Genomic DNA, 18,087 nt, shown 5'->3' with positions numbered 1-18,087 from the left:
CGGATCTCAGTGGCAGCTGAAGCATCAACCCGCTACTGTCATTCCCGCACGATGGCACCATTCTGAGTACTTGTACATTTTCTGAGCTTGGGAATTTTTTTTGTTATTAAGTCCATAAAAAGCACACTGAGGAGCATATTAATGGCATATTGACCAGACGCAGACGGCAACGATATGGCGTTATCATCGGAGCATTGTTGTTATATAATGGCCAATCTTAGCTTTGTTTTAAATTAAACTGAGATTTAGATTGTTTTTAAAATGCATTGAGAAATTGTCTGTAGTCAGTCCATGGTTGAGGATTTATATCACCTGTCTGGTTCAAAGAAATGGTGTAAAAGGCCATCCCCGGCTGCTACTTATCATTTATCTACTTTATCTTCTTATCTTTTAATCTTTTATCTGTCACCTGTGACCTGGTCGACTTTGGCCAGACTTTCAAAACTAAGAATGCACACCAATAATGAAGGTGTCAATGCACACATTCCCTTTATGTATGGCAGTAGATTGGACGGTTTATTTAAAGCTACACACCCTCTCCTGGGATGTCTGGTAGCGGAGGTGCAATGCTGTGGGGTCCCAGTCCACGGCGATGTAAGCATTCCCCACAGAGGCCCTGTCGTCTGTGCACTCTATTGCGCAGCCCCGGCAGAACCTTCAGAAAAGACCAACTGTTATTTTGGGCATTAAGTCAAATCATACATTTTTAGCAACAAACAATAACCATTTGGTTTTCTCCTAGTTTTAACCAGACAATGACCCAAAACCCCCTGAACACAATATGAAGCAAGTGCTTTGGGTGGCTTTTGGAGCCACACCTGGTTACGGTAGAGCTTAAATGTAAAGCAGATCCCCTAAGTTTTGGTTCTTGTTCTGCGGTTAATGTTTGGTTGGTATTGGATTGCGCTGCATGGAGCATCCACGATTTGTGTTTGTTCTCTCATTCAAAATACGACCCCCTTAAGTTCCAATTGAGACACACGGATTTGACGTACGCAAGCTAAGATCAAATCAAAAACATGGTACATAGTTTCAATGAAAGTGCACAGCAGCATTAGTGCTAACTCAAAAAAGTGAATTTATTCTTACTTGATGGATTAACTTGTATGTTAATCAATAGCGCACTGGTGCTTTTAAAGACCATGCAAAGAAAAAACTAATTAGAAGACATGGTGACATTTCTGCTTTAGATGGCATGCCTTCAATTGGCTGAATCTGAAACCTTGGCACGGACCAATAGGTTTATAACGATATTAACCACTAAACAGGTCACAACTTCCTAGAGCTCTAAGATAATTGAATCAGTTGTAGGAGGGCAGATGAAGGATGTCTCACCTGTACCATGGACACCAGGCACAGGAGATGCCGTCCTTGCTGACCACCCGGAGCGTGAAGGGGTACTGGTAGCCCATGCTGTCATCACTTCAGGGCCAAAGAGAACAGAACAGATGTTATGTGTCATTTTAATAAGTTTAATTTTTAAGCCGTATTTTTAACCATCAACCATATCATTCATGTTGCAACGTAAAGCTAAATGATGGGTAACATAAAGCAAGAGTTTCTAGTATGAATTCCAATGTAGTTTGGGTAGCTTCTCTTTGTGCATTGTTAATCCTGTCTTTCTGAATTATTTATACCAATCACGAGTGTTTAATTTGAGTACATTGTAGCCCTGGTCAGTTTAGATTTATTCCTTTATTACATAAAATGTATTATTCAAAGTGAGCTGGACGAAAAACCACCCACAAAATGGCAGTAGATTTGTATTTGCTTAAGTATTTTTCCAGTAATGGTTGCTTGGTGCTGATTTGTGTGTGGCTGCTGACCAGTCCTGGGCATGGTTGCTGGCCTCCTGTGGGGGCAGTGGGCTGGCTAGCCTGGACACCTGGATCCACACGGCGTCATACAGGTCCTTCCTACTGGTGTGAACGGTGCACGGCACAATGAGTGGCATGCCGAACAGACTGGGCCGATTCTTCTGAGACGACAGGAAGTACAGCTCTGTCCGCATCTAGAAGGGCACACAAAAGGTTCACACACACGGACACTATGCTGCACCATGCACTAATGCTATGGACAATATTCTCTACAAATCATTGTAATTGTTCTATATTTAACATACAAATCAATCAAAAGCTACTGTGCAACTTACGCAATTCACACTCATTGAAAGAACATACAACCATCTAAGTATCTTTCTATGCTATTAGCTTTAGCTCTACCCAGTGGAGGTCTCCACAGAATGGACTCAACCTGCACTCACCATCTTCCTGTGCATAGCGATGATGTAGCCAATGAAGGGGCTCTCCTGCAGCAGTGCGATGTGCCCGTTAGGAATCCCGTTGGCCAGGGGAGTCTCTGGACTGCAGGGCACCGGCGTGGTTGGCCTGCTGTTGGCCATGAGGACAGGCTTGCCGCCCACATGCCCGTTAGCTGTTGAGCCATTGGCTACTGGCGTTACCTCTGTAGAGAGACGGTCACACAATTACATACTACATCATTGCTGTGGACTGTTCTTCTTAAAAAAAGGCAGAACATTTAGCATTTAGCAAAAGGTTTGAATTGGTAAATTTGTAATATAATTAGTAATAATGTTTAGTAATTATATCCGTAAGCGAGATACATCTCGATCCAAGCAACCATCTCATGGTTGTATCAAGACATCCTGAATGGATGTAAGGTAGTATTACATCTGTTTAGGACAGAAGCACCAGAACCCAAGGCAGAAGTCGAGTCTAGGTTAAAGAAGAATACGTTCTTGAATGTGGTGTTGACAATGATTATGACAGCATTGTCAATTATACCTTAAAATGGAATTAATTAAGATTGGTATTCACATATCCTGTTTGTGTTAGCCGGCCTTCCATTTTCTCTACTAGTGATTACTAAATGTAGGTCTCTGGTAGGGCTGTCCCCTGAAAGTCGATGATTCGAATCATCAGTCAGGAAAATAGGGATTGAACAAACACACGCAAGAATCTGAGTCGACTGCGGGGTTTCCCGCCGTCTTCCTTTATTTTTTTATAATACTGTTAAAATAAATTGCAAACTGCGCGTACAGGTGCCACCGCAGGCTTAATATTCCCCATTTGCATCATAGCTCTAATGATAATAATAAAGAGAAGCTTTATTCAGACACTGTCCATGTCACTGTGGCGATTGATTCATTGTAACTTTGTTCGCTAGACAGAATCTCGCAGAGGGAAGCGGCTGTCTCCCCTTACATTATTGCTACATTTTCTCTAGGAGTCAGTGTGGCGACACATCGCTGTGTATTCTTTCGGGCTCAATAAATGCAATCAGATCGTGAACACGGGGCTCATATAGTGGATTATCCACTAGCCTATACATGAGCACAGTGTTCATTATCGGGCCGCATTATGGGCAGGAGCCTAATTAAAACCCGACAGGAATAAGTTGGCTACAATTCCGACGAGTTTGATAGAAAACTGTTCAGGTGAGAACGTAATGAGCGCAACGCACAACTTCGCAAGCATATATAAAAGGCCTATAGCCTAGCAAAACAGAGTGTTAATAGAAAGAAAACTCATTTTTTAAACCTCCAAAAGACCGAATAGTCGAATCTCTGGACTGAAAAGGCAGATCTGATTCGACTCAGAAAATTCTGATTCGACTCAGAAAATTCCGACAGCCCTAGTCTCTAGTACAAGGGGGCCGTGGGCTAATATGCCCTAAACTAAAAGAGACATCTTATGAAGGGCCTGGGTCATTTCTCTGGGTTACATTTTCGTTTGTTGAAAAGTTTGTTACTTTTAACAAATGTGACAATGAAATATGACTTATCTGATTCAAGCCACTATTACAGTCAATGTATCATTTTGTTTCAATCCCACTGCTTGAGCAACACCTACAAACACGCTCACCTGTGAGTGTAGGGGTGGTGAGAGAGGTTGGAGAGCCAGGAACAGGAATCTCAAAAGCGCACAGAAAGCCGTTGATTGAAAGTCGCACTTTCTGGTTGTCCTGTGGAAAGTTCTGCAAGACAACCAGACAAAACAACACAACTTAAGGAAATCAGCATATGCAGTCTGTAATAGTGTTTTTTCCACTGCATATTATAGTAATGTGCTAAACAGTAGCAACAGCATACCATAGTAACCCAAGCCACACCCAGATCCTTGTGCCAGGGGATCCCAAAACCATGTTAAATTTTTATATTCAGCTTACAGCTTCTATCTGTACAAAGTATCCAATATAAACCCTGTATGTCTATATATATTTCTTTCTTTTTTGTGGAAGTATTGCGCATTTAATAATACTTAATACTATAAGTCCAAAAAAAGGTCACAGAGCAGTCCTGTTTAGGAGGACATGAGGAAGGGAAATGAGGCATGATTGTTATGATTGCATTCCTGCTACGCATCTCAGCCCGTCATGTTAGACATTCTCCGTGCTGCTTGGGTTCATAGGTTCAGTGGTAGCGACATGAATACCTGAATACAGGTAGCAGCTGTTTTCAAAATCCTCATACTGCAGCAGATACTGCACTGGGTTGTTTCCTAGTATAGTGGAGGAGTCGGGGGGTGTACCTTAATATTGGAAGTGTGGACCTCAGCCAATAGGATCTGTTCGGGTTTCAGGGTGCACAGTTCGCTCAGCTGCTTCTTGAGCCCTGTGTACTTTTCATCCATATTTAGCCTCAATCCAAAGCGCACGGGGGTGGAACCGTCCAGTTTGATGACTAGATATGGACCAGCAAAAGATCATCAGGCTACAAAAAGCTGCTCATTATAGGAGGATGTATGAACATCAGCTGTTGAAACATTTCATTGTGAAATAACATGTATGTATAACCTTTTAATATTTTCATTTGTATAGTTCCATAATATATCCATGTTATATACGATAATCGAAAACTGTTGGCCCATAAATACGCCAATATAACGTATGTCAATGTAAAACGATGCCTATAGTCGTCACTTATGGGGAGGTACATAACATTGGTTGGACCCCAAGCGTCTCCCACTCCTCACCAGTGATCTCCAGGTGCATCGAGCTGTCCATGGGCAGCGGCAGGGACAGGAAGTTGAAGGGGTCGAATCGGGCACTGATGTGGCCACACGTCTTGCACTTCACCTGGGACTTGAGCTGCCCGTGAAACAGGTCCACGACGATGGAGCGATTCCTACGCAGGTGGTTTTCCCATGCCTTAACAAGAGCAAAAGAACAACTAAGAAACGACTCTCTGCTCTCCAATTTTTCAGTTAGGTTTCTGCAGGAATATCACTATAAGTGCCAGTTGACCGCAACATCTAAACAAGCCCGAAACAGGCAGTCTCACACCTCCGAGGCCACCTCCCAGTCGGGCCGTCCGTCGCTGTCCTTCAGCTCCACGTAGGGCTTGTCGTGGACACGGTTCAAGTCCTCGTGGAGGCCGTCCAGCAGGAAGGCCAGCAGTTCCTGGGAGTCCTGCTGCTGGAAGCCGTTGAAGCGTGGTGCATACTTTGCTATAGTCCACTGGAAGTTGTTTTTTTGGACGGGGATGTGGGGAAAATAGGGATTGAACAAACACACGCAATTGACAATTGGGCAGTGACGACACAGTAAGAACAACAATTGAATTACTTGCTTATGACTTGCACCCGACATGCGAGTCATCCACATATGGCCTCAAGGGCTGTAAACCCTGTTGTACTAAAGCTAGCTTTGTCACCATGGATTTCAAATGCGGAAGGCCGGCGCAAACAAGTCTTTCCCTGTACAGTCTTATCGTCATGCAAAAGCTCAGCCTAGTTTGTCAAGCAAAATAGTTGCACATACAGCTGTGTAATGTAGGCGTAGTCTTATGTAAATACTGGCCTGATTATGAACTCATTTACGAAGAAAGAAACATACTCATAATGTTTTAAAGAGTCAACAGCAATGAAACTTTATTAGTCTTCCAACTAATAAAATGTCAACAAATGTTGGCCGTTTACAACACATTATTGTGCTGTAGGGATACAATACTATGATTCTGGTTGAAAACGTAAGCATTTCTGTTGGATCTTTTGTTCCATTGCAGTTTTCTAGAAGACCAACAGCTTCCGACAATCTAGACAAACTACTGCCATTTAGTCTTATCCTTATCAGCATGAACTCAACTCCTCATGGCTCATATGCCTGCAAATATGCCTTTTTTGTGATAAAGGGGTGGGGTGCCCACCCTGAGTTTGAGTGGAGCCACGTTCTTCTGGGTCCCACTCCACAGCTCCATGGCCAGGTCTCCGTAACACTTGGCCATATGTCCTCGCATCCCGATGGGATTGGTTCTGGAAGAACGGCGCAATGAGGGTTCTGCACAGCTTCACCTTGTCACTGCAATGGCTTGTGGTGGAAACAGGTAGGACATGTAAACATATGCACATGTCGTCCTGCCGACTCACACACATACACACACCTGTTGAGCTCATAAAGGTGTCTCCCGGAGATGAAGTAGTCGGTGAGAGGCTTGGTGTTGCTCACACACTGGATACTTGAGTTCATGAAGCACGTGTTGCCAAGGTTACTGAGGCCAGTGGCACCCTTTTCCGTAGGTACTGATGAATAAGTAGGGTTGGGGTAGAAAGAACACATTTATTCATTTACATTCGGACTGACCATTTGCATTAACTTTCGTGGTGATGGACGGTGATCAAAAATCCAAAGTGTCTCCTATTGTAAACAAACTGTGAAGATGTATATAACCTATAATGATTAGACAGTGACCTTGGTAGGGCGACGACGTTGCAGCTTACCTTTATGTCTGTCCATCTTACTGCTGTTTGCAATAAAAGACATTTCCTCTGGCCAGCTCATGTCCTTGTTCCTGACTGAGAGGAGAAAATGGGCCACGTTCCTAATGTGCAACTTTACACCTTCAGTTCATTGATATTACACAGATACAGAGCTGCAGTTGAAAAGGTATTCAAGACGAACCCTCAATCACCAAGTGCTGCTCGTCTTGGATCTTCAGACCTTCCAGTGTGTGGTCTTCATCGTCCAGGAGGGTGAGATAGTTCTGGACACAAAGGACGGACCAGGAGGGCATCAGCTTCACCATACTTAATCATGCGAAAAACCACACTATCGCTTTGTATTCCTACTCACTGACTTTATATTCCAACCACAACTAAATACATGGGAAACATTCTTAATTTGTTTAGTAATGAAAACGTTATGATGGAAATAGTGTCCCCTCCTTTTTGAATTTGTCTTGCTTCAAACTAGATAAAAGCCGGGTTGATATGATTATTACGAAACAAGACCAGTGCAGAAGAAAAGTTCTGCCTATCACTTTGTTGAAGGACAGCCAGCTCATCTCTAAACGATAATCCGACGTGCAAGAGTTGCAAATTTCATCAAATGCGGCAAAACTAAGAACCCTGCAGACAGGGATAAATGACTGGAGACGGGTAGGGAGTTCATGGCTAGGAGCTACAACAAGAACATGCACCATCACTAAGCCACGTCACGTTCAGAGTAGCATCAGCCTCTCAGCCTCTCGAGTTAATTTGGCAGGCGGTGTTAATGCACCCTGAATTATCTGACAAGATAATCATCAACTGCTGCAAAGATTAAAACATGACAGAGGACACAGAGCATGGTACAGCAATGGGAACAAACCTCGCTGTTGTACAGCCAGAGCCTCATGTCCTCCTCCTTGATTCGGAGCCTCTGGGACAGGTAGAGGTGGATGTCTTTGATGGTGGCCATGCGGCTGAAGCAGCCCGTGTAGGCCAACACCCGCTTGAGGGGGGCATTGGGTGACGGCACATTACCTGCTGGTGTGAACTGGAGGGTTAACGCTCACTATTTCATGCCTTGAGGAAAGTGTGTACAAACATATCTACTTAACGTGCAACCTCCAATCTCCAAAGATTTTCATTTGAATAAAAGTTGTCGCCGAATGAGGTAACACAGTGGTGATTGAGCCTATGGCCCACTGAGTAAAGCCCTTGAATTAGCAGTATTATGAATGTCACGAACTGGGTGTCGTGGCGACTTTCCCGCCAAAGAGAACGGAATGTAGATCTTTGTTCGAACTAACATAGCACATTGAGTACATCGCCTCAGTTGGAAGTTACATTGTGCAGGATTAAGTTGGAACCCTTTAGTATATTTAGAGTGGTTATGGATGTGTAGTGTGCATATTGTAACCAAAATATCACTTGATGGATCATCCCACCAGAGGGGTATGAGATACACGATGTACAATTCAGGTGTGTTGTGTGTATGTTTATGTGGCTACTTTCAGCATACCAATAATCTTGAATGTCAATGCTCATAGAGGAAACAAATCATTGGCATCGGTCTACTGTGTGATATTAGTAGAGTTTTCCATGATTGAGGATTAGTGATAAGCAAGCAGCAAGAGACAGCCATTTGGAGAAATCAACAGATTTTGATCAGTGAATCCATTAGTGCATTTAGTGAACTGAGTCTGAGTGAATACTGTACACAGCAATTCACTCCACATTAAGTTAGACAAAATTAGAAATGAATCAAAACTAGACTTGATCAATATGATTTCAAATCAAATCTTTTAATTTTTCTATCACCGAAGGCTTGCTCTTCAATAGTTCAGACAGTAGTGCCTCTTCAGCAGTTAACTAGTAAAGCATGACTTTGGAGAGCATACTGTCATCTATTTTGATACAGTGCTAATTATCAAATACCCTTCCCTTTACAGAGAAACACACACGAGGGGCCTCGGCTCAGTCAGCACATGTGATAGAAAACTATCTCCCAACTAAAATGTGTCTGGGGCTTCGGTGCTTGGGCCAGGGAGCTAGGAGCTGACTGGATTTAGCTGAGCGCTCATAATGCTTGGTGCTGATGTCACATGGGGCTCTGGCAACACATCCCCAATCTAATTACCTAAGCGCTACACTGCTTTATGCTTCGTCATCATCTGTTCTTGATCAGTCGATGGGATCAGTTAGAGCGAAAATACATGGACGTCAGGGGATAATGCACCGAATACGAGAGCTAGGCATCCATTCCCGTTTCAATTAGTTTATTACAGAATGAATGTTAGCCGTTGGCAGAAAGCTTTCCACAGTGATAAAACTGGTATTGGGGAACCCATTAGATTAAAGTACCTCCATTTAGCATGGGCCACATTGAGGCGATTGTAAAGTAGCCTTAATAATGATGGTGTCACAACTTGTACAGCAGTATTAGTTGTTTCCCTGTTGAGAACAGGAATAAATCAGATTATGACATTAGATTAAAAAATATTGAATTGGATAAACTCAAAATATTAAGATTGGAGGCCGAAAGTCTCCAGGGTTCGGAATCTGTTCTGAATCACGCCTGTGTGTAAACACAACTTTTGAAGAGCAAGTTCTCCGAGGACAGAAAGGTGCAGATGCAAACAATTTTCAGGATAACAGCCAGTGAGGCCATTGGTTTGATTCCATTTGCGAGTCCAAAGCATCACCCTGCTAGTCAATTAGTCCACTCGACAAATTAGAAAGGCAGTATGTAAAGAATAATAGTTTTGTGGCCAGAGAGGGGCTTTGCTCGTCTTGCTGCTGCTTACATTACCTCGAGGAAGCAGTTGGCCTAAATGCTGAGGGTACATTCGCAGGCTGGTCATACCCATGTTGACCCAGATGTTGGACTGGGGAGACCGGGTGGCCGGTTGCTGGCGCAGGAAGAGGAGATATCGGGGGAAGAGCTCCAGCTCTGCCTGGCCCACCGTGCTGTGCTGGATCACCTGCCGGGCGGGGGAAAGTAGAGACTTGATCAATGGATTGAACTTCACGCGTTAATTTGCCTTATGTGTGTAGTGTCCAACCATGTTTCTAAATAAATAGAATTCTGGCATGATTGTATACAACCCATGTTTTATCGCAGTTCAGTACTACAGAATGATCAAATCAGCAAACCTGGGTACTTGACAAGCCAAGTGAGACCATCCGAATCTGCAGATATCGCAACGTATATCAGTCTGCCCACGGCGGTAATTGATTTCCACTCGTGGGCGTGGGCATGGCCTTAAATTTTCCAAAAAAAACTTGAGCCTATCAGATTAAATAATAAGTGACACCCTTGCTCCCTTCATTTTAGCCAAATCCGATGGGAAATGAAGAAAAGAAACATCTTCTCCCCTGTGAGCCAATTTCTGTACATCTCGAACCATCGTTATTCAGTCTACCTCAGATAAAACACGTTTTATTGCTCCTTTAATTGCTACGCTTTCCGCGAGCACCATCATGTCTTTTACTTGGCAGACTGCAGCCTCATCATGGATTGGATCTTCCTCCCCCTAGCCCTGATTGGTCGGATCCTTTTTTATTTTTGGTAGACATTCAACGGGCCCGGGGGGCTGCCGGAACGGCAGAGTGTGACAGCACGTGTTCTCGCAGATCAAGATGGTCCCACGAGGCTAGCAGTTGACAACTGTGGAAGCCCTTTTATCCTTAAAGCTGCTGTTGGTGAGCTCTGAGAGTCGGAGAAAGTGCAGACAAGAGCGAGATTTGAAAATATAGCCCAGAAAACGTTCCCATGTCATTGAGAAACGATGCACTCTCGCTCATGTACTCACGCACCTGTGGTGGAGCTGTGATAAGGCTGCGAATTTGATCGACAGGCAAGACGGATTCTCAGAGCTAATCATGGAACAGATGCCATAATTGGCCAGAAATAAGCTAGGAGCGGTCTAACGTCATAATGGGTCTCATACGGAGGCAGGCATGCAGTCAACCTGAACTGAGCGTTGCATTTCACTCACCAATAGCTGCCGAGCTGCTATTTCTAAGAAATTAAACTCAAATATTACCTATAGTACTTTTAACTATAAATGAGATAGCATTAGGGCAAAGCTGCTGTGGTTGACAAATAATAAATAGCATCACTGTCAGTGTCTCTTCATTAAACAGAAATTAAGAAAAAAAAGTTATTCACTTCTTCAGTCACAACCTCATGGAAAGAAAGAACATCAAGTAAAATTGCTAACCAAAAGAGTAGCTTCAAGACAGAGCATGTGTGCGTGTGTGTTTGTGTGTTCTCACCGGTCTCGGCAGGCTCAGGTTGGCACCGTACCAGTGATAGAGCGCACGCCACACCGGCTCCGGCACGGTCTCAAAGTCCCTGGTAGCCAGCAGCTGCGGGGCGCTCCTGAGCCGCCCCCCCTCCATGGTCAGGGTGGGAGCCTGGGGGCCGGGGGGGGGGGACGACACGACACACACGAGATGAGGCGCGCATGTTGGGAGCGCGCATGCAGCCGGACAACGTCCGCCTGCTTGAATAACAGATCGAGAGATAGAGAGCGCCCTAATGCTTTTTCCCTCGCTCTCAACTCTGTGAGGGATGGGCCAATTATAAACGTCCGCAAATGTTTTTGAGCCTTTGGATTCTGCAGAAGCAGCTCCTTTTACCACTTGAATACGTTTACCACTCAGTTTGGTAGGAGAAATCGAGGAAGCCATTTCAAATGATTGAAAATGTAATGAGTTGTTTCCAGTCGTTGTGTGTGTGTGTGACACTGGAAAAAATCAACAAACATTACCGAATTATTAAAGGCTGGTCCTGGAATCCTCTTGGACCTTCTGATACCATCACTTTAATTGATCCCTCTATAGTAATTTACACCACATTCATGCACGGCATCACCCAGAAACTCTCTGGTCTGCAAGCCATATCCCTACCTTCATGGCGTCAGTGTTGACCAGGGACTGGTTGTCTATGGCCCCTGGCCTCTGGGCTACCAGCTGGGAGGGGAGATAGCCATTTGGGCCGGAGAAACACTGGTTGTTGTTGTCTGACACGTTGTGCTGACGAGCAAAACAGCTCTCGGTAGCCGAGGGAACCGTCTGGGGGCTGAGGGCTGGTCCAAACAAACAAACCGTGTTGTCGTGAGTAAGGTGTGATCATTATGCAGTCGGACGGCAAAACGTTGATTGTAACTAGGTAGCAAATGAGAGGGTTTCTCTCACCGGCCTCCGTGGCCTCTGACGCGCTGGACACGGCGTCTGGAGACCGCTCCTCAGAGGGACTGAACGGGGTTCCCTGGGCCCCCCCCGCCCCCTCCAGAGAGACAGGGTCCAGCATGGCCGTGGGCATGGGGCTCCGCAGGGAGCTCAGGATGGAGGGCTGCTCCACCACAATGCCCTTCTGCTCCTGGACAAGAGACCAGAGATGTTTTCCCTTTATTTGGAGCAATGATAAGTTAGGTTTTAATATTGTCGTCATGAATCAGTATCAGCACTGCCCGTTTCAGATAGGGATTTTGGTGCAGTGAAAATCTGAGCATAGTAACTAAAAAGTATATGCTTATCTTAATTCTAAGAAAGTGATGGTGATATCAATATTTATATTTGCTTTGGTCAGATATTAGTAGCCATTTAATTTTATACACAAGAGCTGTAACCATTACATTAAGCTAGCAAATATTTTTTTTCAACAAAATCTTTGAAAATAACTGCTTACACCGGATTACAATTTGGGTTCTTTACTGCTAGAAAGAGTAAACTTTGTATGTATATTAGAGATGTCAAAAATATTATGGTAAAGGTCAACCTTCCAATCAGCTTGATCCATGTGAAGAACATTTCGACATGACTCCTCTGCATCCTCAAATAACTACTGTTGTTGGAAGCACTTACATATTTAACATAGTCCTTCCACTGCTGCCACCACAGCATGGATATGAGGAACCAGTTCTGGCCCACCTGCAGTCCATGTCGGCTTTCTCTCTCTAGCCAGCCCCTGTGTCACACAAAGAGAACCACAGGCCATGTTTACACCAGCAAATTATTCAACAACCCGTTGATTCATCTAGATTTGATCTATATTCCAAACTCACCATTTCACACAACGGGCACAACTACTGTCTGACTAACTACTGTCTCAGCTTGTTTAGACATAGGGCAGGTCAAAAGATGCATAAGCAGAATTGAACGCATATTACACGTATAAACGGGGTAAATGGGAGCATAGAAAAACCATAAGCACTTGTCTTCTGGTCTTAAGTGAGTGCATGCACAAACATAACCCAAGTACAACCGCTATCAGGTTGAATGAACCACGCAAGAGCAAAGCAAGATGAATTCCAAGTTGGCCCAATAATTACTAGAATACCCAGGCCTACCTGGTCTGCCAATAGTTTTCCTTGTGCCTGCCTATTTAGCCTACCATGTCGTAACTAATTAATTTCAAACAAAATTCTAACTTATGTATGTTTGTGAAACATGAATGGTATTAATTATGTGATTTTGTGTAACAATTTGACTTTGATACAAGTGCGCTGAAAGGTCAGGCACTGCATTGGGAAATGGTACTCTTTCAAAAAACACTATTTAGGTCTGCTGGTCTTGAATGTGTTCCAATTCAGGTCTGTGTTTTGTTAATAATAGGTGATGGCTCAGTCTTAAATGTAGTTACGAAAGTCACGCTACCTTTTGTAAGTACAATTAGGTACTTTGCCTTTGGGCTTATTATGGAGACATTCGTTTTGTGCCAGGTAGTGAAATGTTGCACACAGTAGAAAAATGATAAAAACCTGATTATTTGGCCCTCCTCTTCAGGGGTAGCAGGTCTTAGACCCAGGACTATGTGGCATACCTAGGCAGAGGAAGGGAGAGTTTTAAGAACAAGAATATGGCAAGGTTATCCAGCCTTCTCTATCTGCACAGTGATATGTACTGACCTGGAAGAGCAAGTTGAGGAACTCATTGGCCAGGGAACTCTTAACACTCCAGATTTGGTAGTCCTCTAGGGTCAGGTGGCCCTGCTGGTAATGAGCAAAAAATAAATAAACACATCAACACAATGAATGCCTTTATTATATTAGAGTTTTCGCACGCTCGTTGCGGGCGCTCAACCTCTAGTTGTAATTAAACCCATAGCAATAATGTGGAAACCCCAGTCGATAACGTAACAAATTTCTGAGCGCATAATATAATATCATTTTGGCTATAATTTTACAACGTATAACATTCGTTGACCACAAATGACTCTTAAAACCAGTGCCAACATTTAAATATTTTTTACCATACAGCAAACAAAAGGCCACAGGCTGATTATCATTTAGGGGGCCACTCATTGACATATAGAAGCGTCAACAACACGACCACTGAAGTCGTGTGAGAGATACCGACTTTCTACTCCTCATTCACATATAAGGTAATTTACATTTCCTACAGAGAAAATACTACCTCAGGGGTAGTATTATTCAGGAGATTTTCAGGGTACAAATGTCCAGATATGTTGTTCACACATAAGGCCCATCAGGAGAATATCAGGATTTACACGCGTGTCTGAAAGCAGCTAGTTTGAGGATTTGATTACCTTATAAAATTTGTCAATTTATGGTAACAGGTGTAATTGTCTAATGGAAAGTCTAGTATACTATGCATGCAAATCCATTATTAAATAGCTTTTCCTGTTATTCAGGGCTGAAAAGTGCATTGACATTTTAAAATGCAATGCAACTACTATTGGTCGGTTGAAAATAATAATCATCATTGAGATTAAACATCTCTTCCAGTGTCCTGGCCAAGACAGGCAGCAGTAGCCTACAGTCACACAGAAAAATAAAACAACTTAAACAGTCAGCAGGGGGGAGGGCAGGATATCAATATCGCAAGACATTTTGGGAGGCTCAAGGAGGGTAATATTACACTTGAGCAACAAAGTGAAGTCTTGTCATAGACATAATTCACCATACTGTTTCATTGACATGTTTACGTTCTGTGTTATAGGGACACTGTCTCTTTAAGATCACGTGACTTCTGTGTTGATATGCCGGTCGGTGCGAGGTTTGAATTTAACGTTTTTTATATGACAAAATGAACTAACGATTTTGCTTGTCGAGGTGAGAAATTGTTTCTTCCCTTATTTTAATCACAATTTCTACAGCCTATTGATAGAACGTGTTACCTGGGTGGGTTTGTTGCCGGCGTGTGCACGTGCGTGTGTGTTCTTACCTGCCCTTGTGTCGATGGCGGAGCCGTTATGTTTAATTACATAACGTCTTAGCTCAGTGAGTGTGCCGCTGCCTTTGTCTTGACGTATGGTGTGTGTGCGCATGCGTGTGTTTGTGTTTGTGCGCTTCTGCGTGTGTGTGCGGTGTGTGCGGTGTGTGTATGCGGTGTCTATTCTTGCTTGCGGTGTATGTGTTTGCACGTTCTGTGTGTGTGTGTGTGTGAGCTGCGGTCTGCTTGGCACAGGAGCACATGAGTAACTGGTGCGACAGACCTGCTATTATAGTAGTAAGATATCATGCCCAGAGAATGGAGATAAGATTTGATGCATCAGTTTTTTTTAAAGATTTTTGAATTGCAACAAAATAATTGCCCCTTACTTTGGTGTTGTCGTGCATCGTGAGAATGCCCTCCACTATGTCCGACACAGAACTGTGCAATTCCTGAAAAGCACACAACAAAGATTTAAAGCAAAGTTACAATTTAGTAGGAAAGAAAGGTGCCAGAATATTGTACTAGGGCTCACGCCAACCTCAAACCCCAAAGCAAATCCCTTAAAGTCAGCCAGAAAATCACACTCTACATACACTACCATACACAGTCCAAACACATTCTACGAAAAAAAAGAGCTTCCTGACTTTGGACACTCCAATATTTATAGATCCAAACATTGTTTGTGCTTTATTAAGAGTCAAGAGTCAATTCACAACTTCAACCTTCACTGCAAGGAAATCTGGTAGGCCATAGAAGCAAAAGTACCAAGAGCTCTCTGGTCAAGTCCTTGAATAAATAATAAAAACTGAACTTTGTTCTTGATATCAACTTGACTAATGCACTCAGTTTCAAAATCCCCTTGAGCTTGATGAATCGAATTTGATTGCGATTACGATCTGGTTTTCCCTCAATCATACATACCCGAGAATTATATAATACTATAATTATAGTAGAACTCAGTAGAACTGTTTTGTGCTCATATGAGCGGAAGCCGTTAGATTTCATTTAAAATAGTATCTGTATAGTTGTGACCTCAATCATGATCCAAATAATTCTTATTCATGTTTTTGCCAGGATCAACAGTGCTGTAGAGAAAATATTGTTTGATTGATGTTGTATAAAGTAGTAAACAACTACTCATATTCAACATTTTTATTGACCTTATAACAATGTGGATATCAATCAAAGGCAAGTAGGAACATTTTCAATGATCCAACAAGAAGGGTGAGGCAATAAATAGAACAAACAAACTGCAGCACAAAGCGAGGCATCAAGACTCTGTGGATTGGACTTACAGGGAGGTTGTCTGTGCGATTGTCCTTCCAAACCTCCAGCAGTGCAACCACCATCTCATGGAGCTCATCGCGGCACAGCACACCATCACGGTCCACATCGAACACCTTGAAGCAGACTAGCAGAGAGACAGAAAGTAAGCAACGGAGAGATGGACATGGGCAGGACAACGGACTGGACAATACAATATGGCAACACAAATATTTAAACTCTCACGAGATTCAATTGCATTAGGGGAAATTGCAATATGTTGCCATTTCCAAGAATCTTTATGTAATTTCAAGCACCAATGGAAATGATATCCGTTAGACTCACTCTACCACTCGGTAATACACTTTATCATTGGGGACAATTTAAGGATGCACCTACTGTATAGTAAAATGGGATGGAACTTTCTGTCTGTCAAAAGAGTAGGGTATTATATTGTATTTTATGTATTCAAAGAGCAGCCTTACAGAAACTCCCTCTATATTTATGGTATTTGAGTGGCGCAAGAGAAACAAGTTACCATAACCGTTCTCATGACTGGATAACTCTTAAGAGCCTGTTGTCCTCTATTGAATTGGTTCAATTTGCTTTCAGTTTTTAAAGTCACCATATTTGTCGAACAATGTACAGAGAGAGCTACTATTTGAAAAAAGGCCAGACAAATAAAACCATTGAAGCACAATTGAACAATAAATACACAAATAAATTATTAAGACCTAAAACACAATATTTAATTGTATTAATAGGCAGAGACAAACTTGACTCTCTGACTGACAGTTTAAAAGAAAACATAGCTTACATTTCTGTCTTTCAGCAACGGGCCCCCTGCAGCACGCAGATAGACCACAAGAGATCTCTTTAAAGTCAATGTGATTGTCCCGGTTCTCGTCAAAAGCATGAAACAGGCCTGCAAAACAACATGCCAAGCCAAACAATGATGATGTTACTGCAGAGTCGATCACGTAAGGGAAAGTCTGATATCATTTTACAACATATCTGTCACATCTTTATGTCAATAATGTCAAAAGCACTATTGCGTGACACACCTAATGTTAAGCTCTGCCAGTGTGTTTTTGCATACACCCTGTTCAAGATTTCAGCAACCGTAAAAAACTATCACAAATGGTCACACAGCTGAATCCTTCGTCGTTACCTTCACTCAGCGAGCCGTGGATAGGTGGGGAGACTAGCGGGACGAAGGTTTCCAAGTCAAAACGTCCGGTTCTAGACTGTGCTTTGAGCAGCCAGTAGCGTTTCTCCAAGTCGATGATATCAGACTCCTCAACTGCAAGAGGTGAAAGAAACAAGGGCAAACATAGTGGTGGTGGTCATGACGATGGACAGGTTTATGGATCAGTTCAGATGGGCTTGTCGCTCCTCCACCGACTGGCAAATTAAATCTAAACGCAAACTGGAAAATGAAATTTGACACACTGAACAAGGTTAAGGGGTTGCACAGCTGATGTGTCAGTTATCATGTATCAATGCAAAAGTTGTTAACATGACATCATTCTTGATTTTCATTGAGCCTGTCCAACAGTGCTAATGGGGTGGAAAGGTGTTCCATTATTGGTCCGAGCTTACATTCTCGTGTGTCAAAACTGGGACTTCACTTTATCTAAAAAGATGTAAGGGATTGAAAATCGGTATGGTTATAAAATACATTTGCTGGTATATGCACAGTTCTACTTAATATTACACAAGTTGTGTGATATTCCTACAGTGCAAACATGTTATCTGGTCAATAGCGTTGTTACCCTTGTGTGCAGCTTAATTAATGCTGGCTAGGCTACTATACATTTGGCTGAGTCAATGAGTCGACTTAGAACCATGTGCCAGAGCTAAAGCTTATATAGCATTTGAAGGATCTGCCATGGCCTATGAACCGGTCATCGTCCTT

The 18,087-nt window shown here is 43.0% G+C and overlaps 1 protein-coding gene across 9 annotated transcripts in view; it reads right to left on the bottom strand.

Annotated features, from left to right (window-relative positions):
• The window catches only part of usp32 (ubiquitin specific peptidase 32), a 41,167-nt gene that overhangs the window by 9,302 nt on the left and 13,778 nt on the right, over positions 1–18,087 (bottom strand). For 2 of the 9 annotated variants that reach the window (XM_060074711.1, XM_060074719.1), the window contains 24 exons: positions 17,341–17,472; positions 16,987–17,094; positions 16,202–16,317; positions 15,293–15,355; positions 13,637–13,720; positions 13,490–13,551; positions 12,594–12,696; positions 11,925–12,135; positions 11,637–11,815; positions 11,001–11,141; positions 9,532–9,703; positions 7,606–7,763; positions 6,919–7,000; positions 6,738–6,812; positions 6,401–6,539; positions 6,167–6,272; positions 5,305–5,478; positions 4,995–5,169; positions 4,551–4,702; positions 3,885–3,996; positions 2,264–2,463; positions 1,827–2,011; positions 1,336–1,422; positions 535–655 (listed from right to left, as the gene is read on the bottom strand). In XM_060074711.1, the coding sequence (XP_059930694.1) occupies positions 535–655; positions 1,336–1,422; positions 1,827–2,011; positions 2,264–2,463; positions 3,885–3,996; positions 4,551–4,702; positions 4,995–5,169; positions 5,305–5,478; positions 6,167–6,272; positions 6,401–6,539; positions 6,738–6,812; positions 6,919–7,000; positions 7,606–7,763; positions 9,532–9,703; positions 11,001–11,141; positions 11,637–11,815; positions 11,925–12,135; positions 12,594–12,696; positions 13,490–13,551; positions 13,637–13,720; positions 15,293–15,355; positions 16,202–16,317; positions 16,987–17,094; positions 17,341–17,472 (3,137 nt within the window). The remainder of the gene's footprint in view (positions 1–534; positions 656–1,335; positions 1,423–1,826; positions 2,012–2,263; positions 2,464–3,884; positions 3,997–4,550; positions 4,703–4,994; positions 5,170–5,304; positions 5,479–6,166; positions 6,273–6,400; positions 6,540–6,737; positions 6,813–6,918; positions 7,001–7,605; positions 7,764–9,531; positions 9,704–11,000; positions 11,142–11,636; positions 11,816–11,924; positions 12,136–12,593; positions 12,697–13,489; positions 13,552–13,636; positions 13,721–15,292; positions 15,356–16,201; positions 16,318–16,986; positions 17,095–17,340; positions 17,473–18,087) is intronic. The other 7 variants (XM_060074712.1, XM_060074714.1, XM_060074716.1 and 4 more) reach the window with 7 other exon arrangements.

This window comes from Gadus macrocephalus, chromosome 16, assembly GCF_031168955.1.
Source record: "Gadus macrocephalus chromosome 16, ASM3116895v1".
Taxonomy (NCBI): domain Eukaryota; kingdom Metazoa; phylum Chordata; class Actinopteri; order Gadiformes; family Gadidae; genus Gadus; species Gadus macrocephalus.
This window is presented reverse-complemented; position numbering and strand designations above follow the sequence as displayed.